The 19,583-nt window shown below is 45.9% G+C and overlaps 1 protein-coding gene across 11 annotated transcripts in view; it reads right to left on the minus strand.

Annotated features, from left to right (window-relative positions):
• Positions 1–5,112, minus strand: part of ZNF653 (zinc finger protein 653) — a 228,577-nt gene extending 223,465 nt beyond the window's left edge. For 3 of the 11 annotated variants that reach the window (XM_069231908.1, XM_069231907.1, XM_069231906.1), the window contains exon 1: positions 4,756–5,111. In XM_069231908.1, the coding sequence (XP_069088009.1) occupies positions 4,756–4,997 (242 nt within the window). In that variant the 5' untranslated portion in view covers positions 4,998–5,111. Of the gene's footprint in view, positions 1–4,755 lie in introns of all 11 variants that reach the window. The other 8 variants (XM_069231905.1, XM_069231911.1, XM_069231912.1 and 5 more) reach the window with 6 other exon arrangements.
• Between the last annotated feature and the right edge of the window lie 14,471 nt (positions 5,113–19,583).

A 19,583-nucleotide genomic window follows, 5' to 3' on the forward strand; every position in this document is an offset into this window, starting at 1 on the left:
CTCTTGCCTATGAAAAGCCCTAAAATTCTGTTGTTTAGTGTGGGAAAAAAAACAGTTTTCTATGAAAATTGTGATGTGGTACATTTCAAATTGTCTGATTCATGTGACAAATGTAGACGTTTCTCCAAACGCCTAAGGGAAAGAGAGTGTTCATTTTCATTATTTACATGTTAAGGACGAACAGATTTTAACTAGACAGCAGTGAATGACTCCTACATGCAAAGGATTGATTGATTTTGGCAAACTTATGACAGTTATGCAAGTTTCACTCGGTGAAGTAAATATCACCTCTTCAATATTGGAAGAGAGCCATTTTCTACAACTTTATGTTGATTTATGCCCCAAATCAGCATTTGATCACAATCTGAAGTAAGCCCTGCTCACATGGAAACGACCATGCAGATGGCATATCAATGACTGACGGGGTCATGTGCCACACATCTGTAGCTCACTCCCCCTTCTACTACTGTTGCATCCATCTCACATAAAGGAATCATCCATTTCATTCATGCCCTCCAGTGTACAGTTACTTTCCACTGGCCTCATGCTTCCTCCAACCCCATATCAATCTATGCCATGCGCAAAACCTTGACCCTCTCGAGAGTCATGCCTCCAGCCCGGCATTATAGATTCTACAATCTAGTACAGTGGTTATTAACCTGCGGTCCACATTTGTTTAGAAAATTAAATATTAGCAAATTAATAAAGCATACATAGCTATGTAGGAAATTGAAATTGGGAGTCTAAGAATTAAGTTGATACTCTTAGCATGATGAGTGGGAGCAGCACAAGAACAGCAAAAAGAATCTAGTTGGATGATTGGTGGCCTCAACTGAACATTGCTATCTACAAGCAAGCATTTGCAATGCAATAGGTCTCCCACTTGCTTGTGTTTGAGCTATTGGCGTTGTAAATTCATAAATGGACTTTTTTTGCCACATAAATTGGTCAACCCTGCCTCACAATGTTGTCTTTTCCAGTCACATAATTCCAGAGGGCCTGTATATAACTGAAGCACTTCCGTTTACCTTCTTCCTCTATCTGCAGCCAGAAATGAAAATATTGCCATTAAAATTGGCCATGCTAATTCCAACAGAATACCACTCCACCATCACAGTTGCTGGCTGGCTAACACAATCCCCCACCCCAACTAACAAAAAAGGCAAGACAGTCATGGAGGAGCACCAAGAGAAATAAACTAGAAGGTTCACCCAAACATATCAAGAGTGTTCAAACAGTTATAGTGTAATAGGGACGTTAGGTTGAGTTGAATCATGGTCATAATTGCAATAGGGAGGGGTTAATAAAACGTACAATTATCATGTAAACTCGATAAAAACCTTTTTCAGGAGTACTTTTGGCATTAGACTGCAATGCTCAGAATAGTACCTAGAGGGCACCACAATGAAAATAACATTTGAAAGAAACATGGTCATGTAACCATATCATTAGCCCCTAGAGGGCATAACCACATGAAAAGAAAATGTCAGAAGGTAATGCACTGTAACCATATATTTAGCCCCTAGAGGGCATAGCGGATGATACATTTTTAGGGCTAGCATACCTACTGCAATGACATTACATACAAGGCCTTTAAAACACAAATTACTCCCAGTTGTAAAACAAAAGTTACATAAATGAAAGCACTTAAAAAGACACTGCATGGAGGGAGGGGGGATTTTGGGGTCCCCACTAATCTACTGTGGGGACTCAGAGATGATTTAGACAGAAAGAGCATGGTATGGTGGATGTTTGGAAGGTGGTCCTATTATCCTAGGACCTCCACAGGCTGAGTTTATGAGCAAAAATGTTTTGTTTTTTTAAATGCCCTGCAAAGCATTATGTGGCGTGTTTCTGTGCCACAAATATTGTACTATGTTGACATGTTAACTTTAATGCTTAGAACAGCCCCTATAGGACACCGCAATGAAAATAGCATTTGTAAGAAACATGGTCGTGTAACCATATAGTTAGCCCCAAGAGGGCATAACCACACAAAAAGAAAATGTCAGAAAGTAATGCAGAGTAACAATATATTAAGCCCCTCCAGGGCATAGTGCCCTATACATTTTCTGAGCTAACAAGCCTACTGCAACGATATTACAAACAATGGCCTTGAAACACAAACTACTCCCAGCTGTAAAACAAAAGTTCCAGCCAGGAGAAAGCTTAAACAGACACTGAATGGTGAGAGGGGTTATTTTCTGGTTCCCACTAACCCAGTGTGGGAACCGAGAGATGATGTATACAGAAAGAACACGTTGTGAAAGTTTTGGTGGTGGTCCCATTGTCCTCGGACAACCACAGGCCGAGCTATGAGCAAAAAGAAATTCTAAAAGTAATGGCTTGCAAAGCATTATGGGGCAAGTTTCCCATTTGCAGTGAATATTGTTGTATAGGGCTCTCCCACTGATTAAGGAGAGCCACTCTGAGAATTTTTTGTGCTTCTTACGTAAAGCATTCATCAATTACAACTGTTTTTGTGAAAGCTATGGAGCATGAAGGGGAGAGCCAAAAGAAATGACTGATCAGTGTGAGCAACGAGATTAGTATTGCAATACCACTGATGGAGTTCGTGCTGTGAGCGTCACAGCTGCTATGGAGTACGAAGAGGAGAGACAAAAGAGAAATAGTGTGCCCATGCTGAAGGATATCGGCAATCGTGCAATAATCCATGTAATAGGGTCAGCCTGCGAGGCGGTAACAAAACTGCCCCGAGACGGGACAAACGTAAAGCATTTACCAATGACACCAAGGGATTTTTTTAATGCAGGCACACAAACAAATTAAAGTGATGGGTGTGGTTAAAAGGCCACAGAATACTTACAACGGGTCGAAAAGTGCTTGCACACTCAACTTAAAAAGCAGGCAGTAGCAACAACAAGCATTTGCGACGTAATGGGACTCGCGGTTGCTCAGGTTGGAGCTATTAGCATTGTAAATTCCTAACTGGACTTTTCTTGCCACATAAATTGAAAATGAAAAGTAAAACAGTTGACATAAGCAAGTCAATTCAAAGCGCCACGCACACCATGAGCGTGAAGGAGAGACACAAAAGGAAAAAAGTTTGCTCTCAGTCAACATATCGCAATCATGTAATTATCCATATAACAGGGTTGATGGCCAAGGCGGTAACAACACTGCCCCAAGGAGGACAAGCGTAAGGCTTTTAACAATGATAAAGGATTTTTGAAGGGCAAGCCCATGAATGAGTAATAGTGATGGACGTGTAGTGGGCGTTGTTAAAAGCCCATAGATTACAACACGTCAGAGCACTTACACACTCTACCTAAAAAAAGAAAGCAATTTGCTAAAGTCTACCATAGCACCTTTAAGTTTAGAAATAAAGCCACATTTTGAAAAGCTCCAAACTTCCTATTAAAATGTCAAATTTCCCATAGTTTTTTTAAAATTGTAAATGAAATAGAAATGATTTGTGTATTTGTTTGATGTATACTTGTTTCTGTACTTTCCAGTATTTGTTTGCTGTTCGAATTGTAGCAATTGCTTAGGCCAGGATCCCCAGCTTTCGGTAGTGATTCAACAGGTATCCACAGAAGTCTAAATGTTTACAAAAATGCTTAGCCTCAGTGTCAATTCCACCTCCCTCCAACTTGTGCAATGCTCCTAACCCCTTCCTATTATTTTCATGCATCCCACCCACTTAAAGTTGTTTATGGTTTCCATGTGTTATGCCGTGTCTTCCTGACGCCAAGCCTCAATTTGCAGGCGTAATGCTTCTGGCACTTGGCACCATACATCTAGCCTTCTCTCTGGTAAACCTTGGGCCCTTCCACCATGTCATATTCTTCATGCCCTAGCCTCTCTTCCTCCACCAGTAACACTACATATCACCATCATACCAATGCCCTGTCATTCACCATACCACCTTGTTGCACACCATAACCACATGGTGTCAGGCATCAATAATGGTAGCACACATCTGAGCTGCGTTTTGCTTCTAAAATCTTTAGTCACACCTTTCTTGCCTTTTCTGACCAAGGGCCAAGGCTACTATGGAATATCCATCAGGGTCAACTGGAACCTTCCTGCGTCCAAAAGAAATACCAACTTCTCAAGCACTCATCTGTCCTGTCATTCTCTATATCTCCCCTGTTGTGTCACACGCATTACCCCCGTCTCAGACTTAAATCTGAAAGCAGCACACCTTTAAGCCATGGTATCAAACTCCTAGTGTCAAGATGCCTGCATGGAATCTCTTGCCTCATTTCTCAAAGGATTTTACCCATTCTGTCTCTATTTGGAAATGCTCTTGTTCAGTGGAGACGTTCTAGCCACCTACGAGATGCCTCTTTAAATTTCACACGTTCAAAGATACATGCCCATTTCTACGCAAGTGAACACATAACCGCTACTATGCTCTTCCCTACATATCCATCTTCTGGGTGGCATATCAGCAGCAAATGGCACTAACTTGTCATCAGAGTTGTGGGAGTCAAGTACCACAGTGTCACAACTAACCCAATCACGTGCGGCACGTTCATCCAGCAGTGGCTTTATAAACAACTGCACTCAACATATTATTTCAAAACTCAAGTTTTAAGCAGTTACGGGGCCATTTACGCCAAAAAACACTTGGCGTCTTTGCTAAAGTAACGTAGTGCATACAAAACACCACAACTTCACAAACTACTCCGCTACAGACACAAGAAACGTGAAAGAGTTTTTGACCGGTACGCAGCCCCCCTCATACTCGAGCTGTCAAACAAGGGCCCCTTGGGTCCCAAGTCTCACCCCCGGTCTAGGCTCAGCAGATACGCCGCCAGACGCGCGTCGCTCCAACCGCTGCGACCCCTCCGCTGTACCCAGGCCCCGTGCGCCTCCCCCAGGTACACGCGCCTCACATCGTACTTCTTGCGGGACTCAAGGCGGCGACGGGCTCGGTCTGAGTCGGTAAGGCGCGGCCTCCCACGGGCCTTGGGGGTTCCGCCACCTTCCTCCTCTCCACCCGAGCCCTCGCTACCCGCCTCAGCCATGGTTTGGCTAGCCTCCGTTACCGGAGGTAAGATGGCACTACTTCCGTCACTAACGGAAGTACCGCCATCTTCCCAGAGATCCAGGCCAAGTCTGTCACTTTAAAACTCCAAAGGCAAGAATGCGTCACAAAACAGCTGTACTCCGTAGACTACAAGTAGCCCATTGCCACTACCAAGGGCTGGTCACAAAAGACTAGAATGGTAACTTCCAATTTTAATGGCGATGAAGTAAGGCAAGCGTGGACGCCATGTTGCTTGAATAGAAGTAATGTTATGGCTTGGATTTGCCTGCAGGTAATGAGTACGTAAAGTTTTGATGTGAAATGTCCGGATGCACATTTCGAAAAATTTGTTAAAAACAGGAGAGGAAGACACGTTTTACTCAGTTGTAAATGGGCAAACAAAAATGATTATATATCCTTAAAGTAATAATCAGTGTTCCCTTTTGAGAAATGCTCCCTCAACACAATGTCCGTTCATATTACATTAAAACAAAAAACGAACAAGAGAAGTGTTTTAGAACGAAAATAACAGGCTATGTTTTACATTGTCTTACATTGCATTTTTTTGACAAGTGGTAAATTGTTGTTTCAAACTAGACATGGGTTGAAGCCGACTCTAATCAGAGAAAAACATTCTTAGTTGTGTTTTTAAAATAACGAGCAGATCTCCTAATTCTTTCTTTTAAAACTACTGAAGATAAAAAAAAACCTGAAAAAAATAGTTGTGTCAGTCAGGATTGGCATTAGTGAAAGGTAACCAGGATTGTCAGCAAGACAGTCTGGGATTTTAGGTCTCTGCTAGACATGTACTGGCGCATGTACTGTTGCTTTGAAGCAAGTTGTTTATAATTAATGGGTAAAGGCCCACCCATAGACCATTTGTTCACTTCAACATTGCTCTTGTATCCTTCGCCCTGTTTGCCAATGGCATGTGTGCGTGATGCCTCTGTGTTTGGCCCAAGTACTTACGTCCATTCACTGCTCCTGTTCAATGTTGCCAGATTGGGCTATTTCCCGCACAAATGGATGACATTTTTCCCATTTGTGCAAGAAAAAATCCCAAATGGCGCGTGCCTACTTTTGTGGCGAATATTAGCCCATTGTGCACATTTATTGACGCTGTGGCGGCGCCTCAGCAATGTCAGCAGCACTCCTGGCCTTGACTCATTATTGGTGCAGTGCACTCACTGGGCAGTGTACGCAACACTATCATCATGGCAGCCAAACAGAGTTGAAAGATGTTAGAAATGGGGTCTCTACTTGGCAGAGGCATGCACCCTTGTCCAAGTAGGGACCACAATCCTAGTCAGGGTAAGTTAAACACAATCCAAATTATCCTGTGCCCACCCTCTGGTAGCTTGGCACTGAGCAGTCCGGCTTAACTTAGAAGGCAATGTGTAAAGTATTTGTGAAATACATCCTACATTAACACAGTGAAAACACCACAAAAATACACCACACAGGTTTAGAAAAATAGATCATATCTAGCTGAATAAAATAAGGTCAAAACAACAAAGATGCAATAAGCACAAGTTGAAATATCACTTTTAAAAGGTTTAAAAAGAGTCTTAATCCTTAGAAATAAACTGTTTCTTTGTTACACAAAGTACCTGGTATGCGGCAAAAATAACGACACACGGAGACTGCAGAGGAGGAGATGTGTGGAAAATAAGGTGTTGCGTCAAATTTTCCATCGCAAGGTAGGTGCTGCATCGAATTTCCAGTGTGGAAGTCGGGGCTACATCGTTCTGGTCGGCTGTGTGGCAATTTCTCAATCACAATGTAGGCTTGGCGATGATTTCTACAGGGGGTACATAGATTTTAGACACACAAGGAGTTTCTTGAGTAGATGAAGTCTTTGATGGCCCTGAGAGTTCAGAAACAGGAGGCAAGCTCAATCCAAGCCATTGGAGAGCACTTTTGGGGAAAGCAGAGTCCTTCCAGCAAAGTCAGAAGCCAGCAGGGCAGCAGGGCAACAGCAGAGCAGCAGTCCTTTCCAACAAAACAGTCCAGATGAGTCCTTTGGGCAGCCAGGCAGTTCCTCTAACAGGGTGCAGATGTAGGTCTAGAAGTGTCGAGGTTGGTGGGGTCAGAGACCCAGTTTATGTACCCTAAAATGCCTTTGAAGTGGGGGAGACTTTGAAGAGTAGTTTTGAAATGCACATGTTCCGCTTTCAGTTTAGTCCCGTCAGCTAGGGTCCCAGTAGGGGGTTTAGCAGTCCATTGTGTGAGGGCCGGCCACTGGCCTTTGAAATGTAAGGGTCAGGCCCTCCACCCTTCTAGCCCAGGAAAAACCATTCAATATGCAGATGAATGCAGGTGTGACTCAGTGTCCTGTGTGTGTGGTTGTCTGGGTGAAATGCACAAGGGAGCTGTCAACCAGTAGAGACCATTCATTGATTAGAGACAGGTGGTAAGGCACATATGGTTTTAAGTGCAGAGAAATGCTTACTTTCTAAAAGTGGCATTTCTAAAATAGTAATATAAAATCCAACCTCATCAATGACCAGGATTTCCCATTACCATTCTGGCCGTACTAAATATGACCTGGTTACCCCTTTCAGATCAGAATCTACCACTCAAAAAGTATATGAGGGCAGACCTAATACTAGTCTATGAAAGGACTAGGTCTCATGTAGTGGAAAACAAATGTAGGAGTTTTTCACTAACAGGACATATAAAACACACATGTACATGTCCTGCCTTTTACCTACATAGCACCCTGCCCAAAGGACCTACCTTAGGGAGACTTATATGTAGGAAAAAAGGAGTTTAAGGCTTGGCAAGTACTTTTAAATGCCAAGTCGAAGTGGCAGTGAAACTACACACACAGGCCTTGCAATGGCAGGCATGAGGCATAGTTAAGAGGCTACTTATGTGAGTGGCACAATCAGTGCTGCAGGCCCACTAGTAGCATTTAATTTACAGGCCCTGGACACATGTAGTGCACTTTAGTAGAGGCTTATAAGTAAATCAAATATACCAGTTGGTGATGAACCAATGTTACTATGTTTAAGGGAGAGAGCATATGCACTTTAGCACTGGGTAGCAATGGTAAAGTGTGCAGAGTCCTAAAACCAGCAAAAACAGTGTCAGAAAAGTGGAGGGAGGCAGGCGAAAAGTTGGGGGATGACCACCCTAAGGCTGTTAGGTCTAACATGTGTCCTTCCAGCTCTCATCACTAAGGCAGAAGAATCTGGAGAGACCATCAGCATTGGCGTGGTCAGTCCCCAGGTGATGCACCACCGTAAAGTCCTTTCCCAATAGGGAGATGGACCACCTCAAGAGTTTAGGATTTTTCTCCCTCATTCACATGAACCATTTGGGGGGCCTGTGGTGTGTCTGAACCCTGAAGTGAGATCCAAACAGGTATGGTGTCAGCTTCTTCAGTGCCCAGACCACAGCAAATGCTTCTCTTTCAATGGCACTCCACCTCTGTTCCCATGGTAATAGCCTTCTGCTAATAATGGCTACTGGTTGGCCTAGCCCTCCTCTTTCAGCTGTGCTAGAACCACCCCTATACCATGCTCTAAAGCATGATGAAGTCCTTGGGGTAGTCAGGGGCCCTACCATGGGTGCTGTGCACAGGGATTCCTTTAGGGAGTCAAAGGCTTTCTGATAAGCCTCTGTCCAAATTACCAACCTAGGTTGCTTTTTGGAAGTTAGTTCTGTTAAGGGGCCCACGATGATGCCATAACATTTAGCAAACCTGCTGTAGTACCCAGTGAGGCCTAGAAAGGTTCTCACCTCTGTTTGGGTTCTAGGTGGTTGCCAGGCCATGATTGTCTCAATCTTGGCCTGGAGGGGCTGCATCTTGCCACCACCCTCTAGGTGTCCCACGTACACCACTAAACCCTGCCCAATCTGGCACTTACTGGCCTTGATTGTCAGACCTGCCTGTTGCAGGGCCTGGAGCACCTCTTGGAGGTGGAGCAGGTGTTCCTCCCAGCTGGAACTGTTGATGGCAATGTCGTCTAGATAGGCAGCGCAGAACGCATCCTTACCAGCCTGGACCCTGTTAACCAACTGCTGGAAGGTAGCAGGGGCATTTTTCAAACCAAAGGGTATCACTTTGAACTGGTAATGTCCCTCAGGAGTAGAAAAAGCAGATCTCTCTTTGCCCCCCCCCCCCCTCAGTCAAGGCGATCTGCCACTACCTTAATGTGAAATCAAAAGTACTGAGGAATTTGGCAGTGCCTAGCCTGCCTACGAGCTCATCAGCTTGGGGTATGGGGTGCGTGTCAGTTTTAGTAACTTAATTGAGACCCCAGTAATCCACGCAGCACCTACGTTCTGGCTTGGCACCGGGTGCAACAGCCTTTGGTACCAGCACCACGGGGCTGGACCAGAGATTGCTGGATTTCTCAATTACCCCTAGAGCCAGTACCTTGGAAACTTCATCCTTCATGCTGGCCTTCACCCTGTCTGTCAACCTGTAAATTTTATTCTGCACAGGGGTACTGCCTCCTGTGTCAATATCATGGACACACAAGTGTGTGTTTCCAGGGGTGAGGGAAAACAGGTAGGAGTACTGCTCCAGCAGCTGGTAGCAGTCCCCTTGCTGGTCCAGGGTCAGGGAGTCAGAGAGATCGACACCCTCCACTGACCCATCAACTTCTTGGGCAGAGAGGAGGTAGAGGAGAGGTTAATTTTCCTCCTCTACAACCTTATCTGTCACCAGAAGCATGTTGACCTCAGTCCTCTCAAAATGAGTCTTCAGTCTGTTCACATGGAACACCCTTAGGGGGTTCCTAGGGACTGGAGATCCATTAAGTAAGTGGCCTCCCCTTTGCGCTCCTTTATCTCATATGGGCCAGTCCAGCGGTCCTGGAGAGCTCTAGGCTTTACTGGCTCCACCACCCATACTTTGTCTTCAGGCTGAAACTATACCTGGGTGGTGTTCTGGTCATACCAGCGTTTCATAACCTCTTGACTGGCCTCAAGGTTGCTCTTGGCCTTCTTCCAGAAGGGCTGCATCTGATTGCAGAGGGCCAACATGTAGCTGACCACATCCTGGGGGGGTTTCTTGGGAGCTTTCTCCCACCCCTCTTTGACAATTCTTAGGGGTCACTGACAGGGTAGCCATAGGGAAGCTCAAAGGGTCTGAACCCTACCCTTCCATAAGCAAAGAGAAGGCATGGCAAGAGGACGTCCCACTTATGCCTCATAGCCTCAGGAAGGCCTGTGATTATGCCCTTCAAGGTCTTGTTGAATCTCTCCACAAGACCATTGGATTGAGGATGATAGGGTGTGATGAACTTGTGGGTCACCCCATACGCATCCCACATGGACTTCATGCATGCAGACATGAAGTTGGTGCCTCTGTCAGACACAATCTCTTTGGGAATCCCACATAGGTAAAGATCCCCATCAGAGTTCTGGTCACCACTGGTGCAGTCACCGTCCTCAGAGTGATTGCCTCTGTCTAGCGGGTGGCATGGCCCACCAAAACCAGGATAAACCTGTTGCCTAGGGCAGTTTTGGGGTCCAATGGACCAATGACGTTAATACCCACCCTTTCAAAGGGAGTGCCAACGATGGGTAGTGGGATCAGAGGGGCCTTGCACCTTTTCCCTGTCTTTCCACTGGCCTGGCAGGTAGGACAGGACCTACAGAATGCATCTGAGGCCGTCCGTATTTGGGGTCATTAGAAGTGGGTGACAAGCCTGGCAAAGGTCTTGTCTTGTCCTAAATGTCCTGACAGGGGAATGTCATGAGCCAGGCCTAGTAGGAAGGCCCGGTAACACTGGGGTACCACCAGAACACATGCTGCCCCAGCCTCCTGTACCTTAGGCTTACTGTAAAGGAGATAATTCTCCCAATAGATAAGGTGATCTCCAGAGGCTTCATCTGCTGCTTGGGCTGAGACCTGTTGTCTCAAGCCCACAAGAGTGGAACACTCTTCCTGTGCCTTGCAGAATTCTTTCCTGGTGGGCCCAAAGTCAACTTTCCAGCCAGCAAGCTCAGGTTGGTCACACAGGGCAGCAATGTCCTCCCCAGTTGCCTCAGGGGCCTCCTCCTCTGGGACCCCGTCAACCACCACAGGAACATCAGGGACCGGTACCCATGCCCCTTGCCCCCTTCCCTGGCAGCTGTCTTGGCCATTCTTCCAGGCTCTAGATGCCCTTGACTCTCCTTCCGGGCAGCCATGGACCTTGTGGTCATGCTGACCCACTCAGGCAATCCCAACATCTCCAAGTGAGACCTTAGCTCTACCTCCCTCCAGGTAATGTGCTCAAGGTCATTGCCTAACAGACAATCTACAGACATGGCAGGACTCACAGCTACTTTTAGAGTACCAGAGATCCCCCTGACTCAAAGGAAACCAGAGCTACTGGTAGGTGGCTCTCACGATTGTCGGCAACTATGACTTGGTGGAATGTGTTCGGTAGGACCTGCTCTGCTGACACCATCTGACCCCTGACAGTAGTCATGCTGGCTCCTGTGTCACGCAGAGCCTCTACCCGTTGCCCATTAATGGTGACCCACTGCCTATACTTGGAAGTATTAGCAGGCATGTGGGGTTTTGGCACCATTTCTGCATCCCCCAGGGACACTAGGCTTATCTCTGTCTGTTCGTCAAAACTAACTGGGACTACCTCCTCTCCGAGCGCTACACTAGCCAACCTAGGTGTCTGCCTTCCAGTGGAGAGACTGTGCCCTCTTTGGACATCTGGAGTTGCCCTTAGAGTGACCATACTTAGTGCACTCTATGCATTGGGGTACAAACTTCCCTGTCTTACTGTCAAAGAACCGTTTCTTTTTAGACTCAGACTGGGATTGGTTACCACTGTTCTCTTGAAAATTATTTTGGGGGCCTTTTGAGAACTCCTTATTTTTAAGTCCCCCCCCCCTCCTTTCTTCTGTGAGGACCTTGACCACCTTTGTGGGTGTCCCACCAGATACCTTTTTGGACACTCTGGTGCTAGCCCAGAGGTCTGCCTCCTCAGCAAGCTTCCATGGAACAGTCAGCTTACTGTCAATAAAGTGCTGGCGCAACTCTGTAAAGCAAATAATGAGCATATGCTCTCTCAGGATTAAATTGTACAACCCAACATAATCACTGGCTTTAAAGACCCTCACCCAGCCATTCAGTGCCTTAATATAAAAATCAATAAAGTCTACCCAGGTTTGGTTGGGGAGTTTGCTACTGTCTCTGAATGCTTGGCGATACTTTCCAGGGGTCAGTCCAAATTTGGCAATCAAAATGGCTTTCATGAGAGGGTACTTGTTCTGGTCCACAACCTCTAATGTCAGAAGTATGTCCCTCCCAAGTATTGGCACGTGTTTCCACAAGCCCTGTTCCATTGCTCTTCAGGAACCCCACGAGCCCTTAGTGCAACTCCATATGCAGCAAACCACTTATCAATTTCATCTCCCACCGCATAAATTGGCACCACATCCTTGGGTATACAAACCTTTTTGTCCCCAGCAGGTCCTGTATGTATGCTGCCACCATCACTGCTAGTCTCAGACTGCCTAGCCTTGAGGTCCAGCTTTTTTAGACTCAGTTCATGAGCCAGAAGTAGTTTCTTTTCTGCAAAGGCTCTCTCTCAGCTTCCCTTTCAGCCTTTCTCTCCTCTGCCTCCATTTTTAATCGTGCCAACTGCAGCCTGAATTCTCTCTCCTCTTTCCTTTCCTCTGCGGTAAGGCCGTGACTTGAGACACTTCTCCCTGGTTTAGCAGGGGCACAAATCCAGGGGTGTCATCACCCACTGCTGTAGGCAAATCATCTGGAGAGCTATCCACTTGCTCTCCCAACTCAACATGCTCTTGTGAGCGAGCTTCTGTCCAGGCCCTCAGGGCCTTTTGTTACTCCTCCTTCTTGGAGGCTCCACACTGCTGATCACCAATTTTAGAAATGGGGTCTCTAGTTGGCAACGGTATACACCCTTGTCCAAGTAGGGACAACAATCCTAGTCAGGGTAAGTCACTGTAGGAAGCTGGCTCTGTATATCCTATATCAAAGTGAGATATAATGTGCACAGACTCCAGGGGTTCCTCAGAGGCTTAACAGAGGCTAAAGTAGATAATACTAATGCTCTCTTTTGTGTTAGTGTGGTCGAGCAGTTAGGCTTATCAGAGGGTAGTGCAAAGCATTTGTTGTACACACACAGACAATAGAAGAAGCACACACTCAATGACATGACTCCAGACCAATGATTTTTATATAGCAAAAATATATTTTCTTAATTTATTTTTAGAACCACAAGATTCAAGTTGCAGGTAAGTACTTCAATAGTTTCGCATTTCACACATATATCAATAGCACTTTGTTTGAAATCGATAAGTTATACAGTTTTTGAAATATTGGCAATTATTTGTTTAAAAGTTGACACTGCAATTTTCAGAACAGTTCCTGGGGAAAAGAAAAGTTAGATAAATTTGCAGGCAAGTACAACACTTACAGTTCCAGTCTCCGGGGGTTAGGAAGTCCACAGGTCGGGGTTCAAATTAACCCCAAACACCCACCACCAGCAACACGGGGCCAGCCGGGTGTAGAGGTCAACGTTGAGGCAAATTTAATGTGGGCTCCTATGGAGACTGTGGGCATTCGGTTTCAGATCTGCAGGCAGGTAAATACCCGCGTCTTCGAAGGGCAGACCAGAGGGGTTTAGAGGAGCACTGAAATCTTACACCCTCAGCGGAACGGGGGTGGCCGGGTGCAGGGTGCAAACAAGGCGTCGGGTCTCCAATGATCCTCTGTGAGGGGACCCCGGGGGTCACTCAGAGGGTGCAGGTGAGGTCCAGGGGGTCGATTCAGGCAAACCACAGGCTGGACAGGGAGAAGGGCTGCCTGCTGAACGTTGCTGCACCGGAGGTCGGGTTCTCCAAGTCCAGGGGGCTGCGGGTGCAGTGCGTCTTTAGGCATTGGATGTCTTCTTCCGGAGCGTTCGCGGTCAGGCTGTTCTTGTGCAGGTTCTTTGAAGCAGAAGACAGGCCGGTAGGGCTTGGGCCAATTCAGTTGTCGTCTTCTTTCTTTTCTGCTGGGGGTTTCAGCTATGCAGTCCTTCTTCTTCTTGGAAGGTCACCAGGAATCTGGTGAGCTGGGTTCAGGGAGACCCTCAAATTCTGGATTTAGGGGCGTTTAAGGGTTCAGAGGGTAGTAGCCAATGGCTACTGTCCCTTAGGGTGGCTACTCCCTCTTGTGCCCATTCCCTTTGGGGGGGAGCACAAACCTAATCATATTGGTCCCTCTCCTCCAAACCAAGATGGAGGATTCTGCAGGAAGTGGGGTCATCTCAGCTCTGGACACCTTAGGTGTGGTCCTGGCTGGAGTGGTCATTCCTCTCTGTTTTCCCTAATTTTCCCACCTGACGTCCTGCCAAAAGTGGGGCTTTCTTTGGGGGGTGGGCAACTCCACTAGCTGAAGTGCCCTTGGGGCACTGTAATCCAAGGCTTGAGCCTTTGAGGCTCATCACCAGGTGTTACGGTTCCTGTAGGAGGGAGGTGTGAAGCACCACCACCCAGGACAGGCTTTGTTTCTGACCACAAAGTGCACAAAGGCACTCACCCCATGTGGCCAGAAACTCGTCTGAAAGTGGCAGGTTGGCACAGACTGGTCAGTCCTGCACTAGCAGTTTGGCTAACATACAGCGGGCGTCTCTAAGATGCTCTCTGGGTGCAGTTTTCAATAAATTCCACACTGGCATCAGTAGGGGTTAGTTGTGCTGAGAAGTTTGATATGAATGAATGACCTGGAAAACATTTTTTCAGAGCAGGCAGTGGTCGTATGGACCACTGGCTGCTCTGAAAAAATGAAACAAAAACATTTAATTTTTTCATTTTGTAATGCATCTCGTTTTCCTTTAAAGAAAACGGGCTGCATTACAAAAAAAAAATACAGCTTTATTTAAAAGCAGTCACAGACATGGTGGTCTGCTGTCTCCAGCAGCCCACCATCCCTGTGAGTGCTGCGAGTCGCAAGGGGGTCGCAAATTGCGACCCACCTCATTATTATTAATGAGGTGGGTCTTTGCGACCCCCTTGCTAGTCGCAGATGGTGTCAGGGACACCATCCTGCATCCTGAATTACGACTCTCAATTTGCGAGTCGCAATTCAGGACTTTCCTACATCTGGCCTTTAGTGTCTGTTTATTGTGAAGCACTCAGGCATGGTTCACGCTATGTAAAACTGCCAAACATAAAATGTGGGTTCTGATGTTCTCCAGTGTTCTTAGCAAAGTGTTAACATTTGCTATTACAAATAAATACGGTCTAATGGCCGAATTGCACAGCCTGAAATTGGAAATCTGGGATTAATGCCAGTTTCCCTGCTTGACCAAATTGTGGGATCAGAGGCAAACATTATTTCAGCCAGCCTCTTTTTTTGTTGTTCATCACGTACCAGAACACCTTTGAAAACATTTGTACAGGATGCACGCACTACAAAAAACCTCTGTTGTGTTTGAGTTAATAGCCTACATGGTTGTGTCATCTATTTTAAGAATCCAGGCCACATTTAGGGTATATGACATTGTCATCATAGAGGGGGCAGGAGTGCTTCTCAATTTATGTTAAAAAAAACACTCACTTGTAATAAATACTTCTCAATAGGGTGTTATAATTTGATGTGCTAAGGTGAAATTCTTTATAGTATAAACTCAGTGGATTCTTTTTTTGTCACAGAGATCTTTTTGTTACTTAGTCACAATCCTAACATAGCACAGCTTGGGGTTCATTTGGATAGTGACATCCTACATACTTCTACTGTGACATGATGACTAGAGCTATTAAAGAAAATAAAAATAGTAAGTGCTAATTTAATCATTACTGTCATTACTTCCACAGATCTGCGTTTCTTATAGTACTTGCATATCTCTTACATGAAGAGGTTGTACAAAGTCAAAAACTTTGCTCCAAATCATAGCACCCTTGCACCATGGTGCAAGTGTGTCTGCATTGTTGGCAGGATTGTTTCTGTACCGGAAGGGACACCTTCCTGCGCAAAACAATCCCTGGAGGCTTTTTCCTCTTTCTATTTCTGCTGCAGAATGCAGCACTCATAGAAAGAGGAAAAACCAAGGAGAAATGAAGATATTTCTCCTTGTTATGCTTCACCTGGGGAGATATACAGTTTTGACGCATTCTCAGGTTTACAGATCCTTGTAAATCTGGAAATGCGCAAAACCTATTGGTGTTGCGTGGGAAAACCTACCCCAGTGCCCCCATGGCACAGTGTAAGGCAACGCAACAACTTTTGCTGTGTTGCCTTAGAACTTATCGAAGAGGCCATGAAAAGCCACACAGAGTGGCTCACGTGAACTCGTAGATATGGGTCTGCACTCTGCGCAGCCAGTGAGTCATAAAATGGGATACATCGGCGGCGCAGTGGCTTGTAAATAAGCCCCTGTTTCCCTCCATTACATTGAAATCTAGGCCACTGAAGAAATCTAGATAATTTTTTGGTAGGGATGAGGAGATTAAAGTGATTTGCCCACAATCATAGGATGCTGATATGACGCCGACACTCAAACCTGATACCAAATCTCCAAAGTCGGCAGCTCTGGCCATTATGCCACATCCTCTCCCAGGTTTGAATTTATTCTGACTGAAGTAACAGATCCTAAGGGGGACTGATCTTCAAAATTAGTAGTTACTTTTAGAATTGAAACATGAGTATAGAAGTGCATCATTGCCCATGGAACCTCCTCCTACTATACACATATTGAATTGAAATTAGGATTATGTTTAAAATGTTTCCTGAAGGCTGTTCTTGCATAAATTGAAGGTTGCAACTTTGGGCTTGAAGTTGGACAGCATTGGGCTTGGGACTGGTCTCAAAGTCTGGCAACACTGCTCCTGTTTCCAGAACCATTTTTTAAATTTGTGTTTAAGCACTCCATATGCATGCTTCTGTTTTCACTTGCTCCGTCTCCTCACACCCGCCCCCTTCTTGTTGCTTCTTTCCCCTCTTGAGCCCAATATCAATAATGCAGTGAGGATGTGGAGTAACAGCCACAGCTACCAACTTTGGAGCTGTGGAACCAGGATGGAGTCTTGGCGTCGGATCAACATACTGGCCCTCATTCTGACCTTGGCGGGCGGCGGAGGCCGCCCGCCAAAGTCCCGCCGTCAGATTACCGTTCCGCGGTCGAAAGACCGCGGCGGTAATTCTGACTTTCCCGCTGGGCTGGCGGGCGGTCGCCTTCAGACCGCCCGCCAGCCCAGCGGGAAAGAGGCTTCCACGATGAAGCCGGCTCGGAATCGAGCCGGCGGAGTGGAAGCTGTGCGACGGGTGCAGTTGCACCCGTCGCGTATTTCACTGTCTGCGCAGCAGACAGTGAAATACATGTAGGGGCCCTCTTACAGGGGCCCCTGCAATGCCCATGCCAGTGGCATGGGCACTGCAGGGGCCCCCAGGGGCCCCGCGACCCCCCCTACCGCCATCCGGATCCCGGCGGTCGGACCGCCGGGATCTGGATGGCGGTAGGGGGGGTCGGAATCCCTGCGGCGGTGCAGCAAGCTGCGCCGCCGTGGAGGATTCAATGGGGCGGCGGTACACTGGCGGGAGCCCGCCAGTGGTGCCGGTCCGACCGCGGCTTTACCGCCGCGGTCGGAATCCCCATTGGAGCACCGCCGGCCTGTCGGCGGTGCTCCCGCGGTCCTCCGCCCTGGCGGTCAAAGACCGCCAGGGTCAGAATGACCGCCACTGTCTTTTCCATGGATCATGGAAACTGTCAGTATTCAGCATTCTGAAAATGCATCTAAGTGTAGTTGTTTCCCAGTAATCGTTCTTTGAAGAGTTTTCACTCATTAACAGACCTGCAGCTTCCCTAGAGCGGAGGGTCACGCAGCGCACCAAACTCAGAGTTCCCAGTGTCTGTTATTACTTTATTACTTTGGGGGTGGAGGGGGAGGATGGGGCTTCAAAGCCCTACACTGCAAAGCATGCATTTTACAGTGCCCACCCTTGTGCTTTAGCCCATCATCTTCTCAGATGAGTGGAGAATTGGTTTGAGCCCAAGTCTGCCATGTGACTTGAGTCATGCTTGCGTGTGGCATATGCCATAACTCTTGTGACAAATGCCACAGCATGTCATAGTTTTCTGACATGCTTTTTTGTGAATAATTGCAGATAGCGATAGTGTGTGTTTCCAAGGGGCTCTTTTTCTCTTTGGTAAACTAAAGAAAGAAACAAAAAGGAAAAACAATATAAAAAATATCATCCAGGTGGGTTTTGAACTTTAATTTACAAGGCACGTTATTATAGGTTACAACCACTATGCCAACTGTCCTATGGATATATTTAACTGCCTAAAGCATTTCTATTTTAGAGAAGGTGTAGACATCCTTCTTCTATTTCTATGGCGATTTTTATGTTGCATGCCACAAATTCACAGTTGCTTTTCTAGCTTTATAAACAAATAACCCTTCCTCTCCGGCACTGGCCCAGTGTATTTATTTTTTATACAAGCTTCCTCTATCTCTTATTCCTCAAAGTAAGGTATTTCTTTCACTGCAAACCTTGCTCCCCATTCCACATTTACGCAAACAGATAACCACTAGACCAAGCACTATTAGGATAGTAAGTTTTGGCAAAATACATTTTAATCAGAGAAATAGTCATGAAGTCCTTCTTTTTTTCCCATGGGGATTTTTAGGTTACATGCCACAAATTCACAGTTGCTTTCCACACTTAATAAACAAATAAACCTTCATCTCTTTCACCATGGCCCAACGTATTTATTTTTCTTATACAAGCTTCCTCTATCTCTCATTCCACAAATTAAGGGATTTATTTTGCTGCAAGCCTTGCTTCCCCTTCCACGTGCCCCAGCATGTCACAAGTTTCTAACATGCACTGCCATGACTGAATAGACCACAAATCGCCCAGACATTGTCACGGGGATGTTTACAATGGGGCCGCTATCATTTGGCTAAAATGAAAAACTTAAAAAACAATTTATCTCCAGTTGGGGTTTGAACCCTGGTCAAAAGTAATACTAACCCAAACAGCTAACCACTAGACCACACACTGTATGAGTGAATCTGTTGGCAAAATGGCTTGTAATCATAGAAACAGTCATGTAGTCCTTCTTCTATTTCCATGGCAATTTTTAGGTTACATGCCACAAATTTACAGTTGCTTTCCACACTTAATAAATAACCCTTCCTCTCTTTCACCATCGCCCCATGCATTTATTTTTCTTATACAGGCTTCCTGTAGCTCTCTTTCCACAGATTAAGGAATTTCTTTCATTGTAAACCTTGCTCCCCCTTCCACATGCCACAGCATGTCACAAATTATTAACATGCACTGCCATGACTAAATAGGCCACAAATCACCCAGACATTGCCAGGGGGTGATTTACAATGGGACCTCTTTCATTTAGCTAAATATTAAAAAAAAGAAAAACAACTTCAAATACAATTTTCACCAGCTGTGGTTTGAACCCTAGTCAAAAGCAATGTTCACTCATACAGATAACCACTACACCAACCACAATGTGGACAGCTTTTGCTGGCAAAAAGCCTTGTAATCATAGTCAAAGTCATGAAGTCCTACTTTTATTTCCATGGCGATTTTTAGGTTACATGCCACAAATTCACAGTTGCTTTCCACACTTAATAAACAAATACC

The sequence above is a fragment of the Pleurodeles waltl genome, chromosome 4_2, assembly GCF_031143425.1.
Source record: "Pleurodeles waltl isolate 20211129_DDA chromosome 4_2, aPleWal1.hap1.20221129, whole genome shotgun sequence".
Classification (NCBI taxonomy): Eukaryota; Metazoa; Chordata; class Amphibia; order Caudata; family Salamandridae; genus Pleurodeles; species Pleurodeles waltl.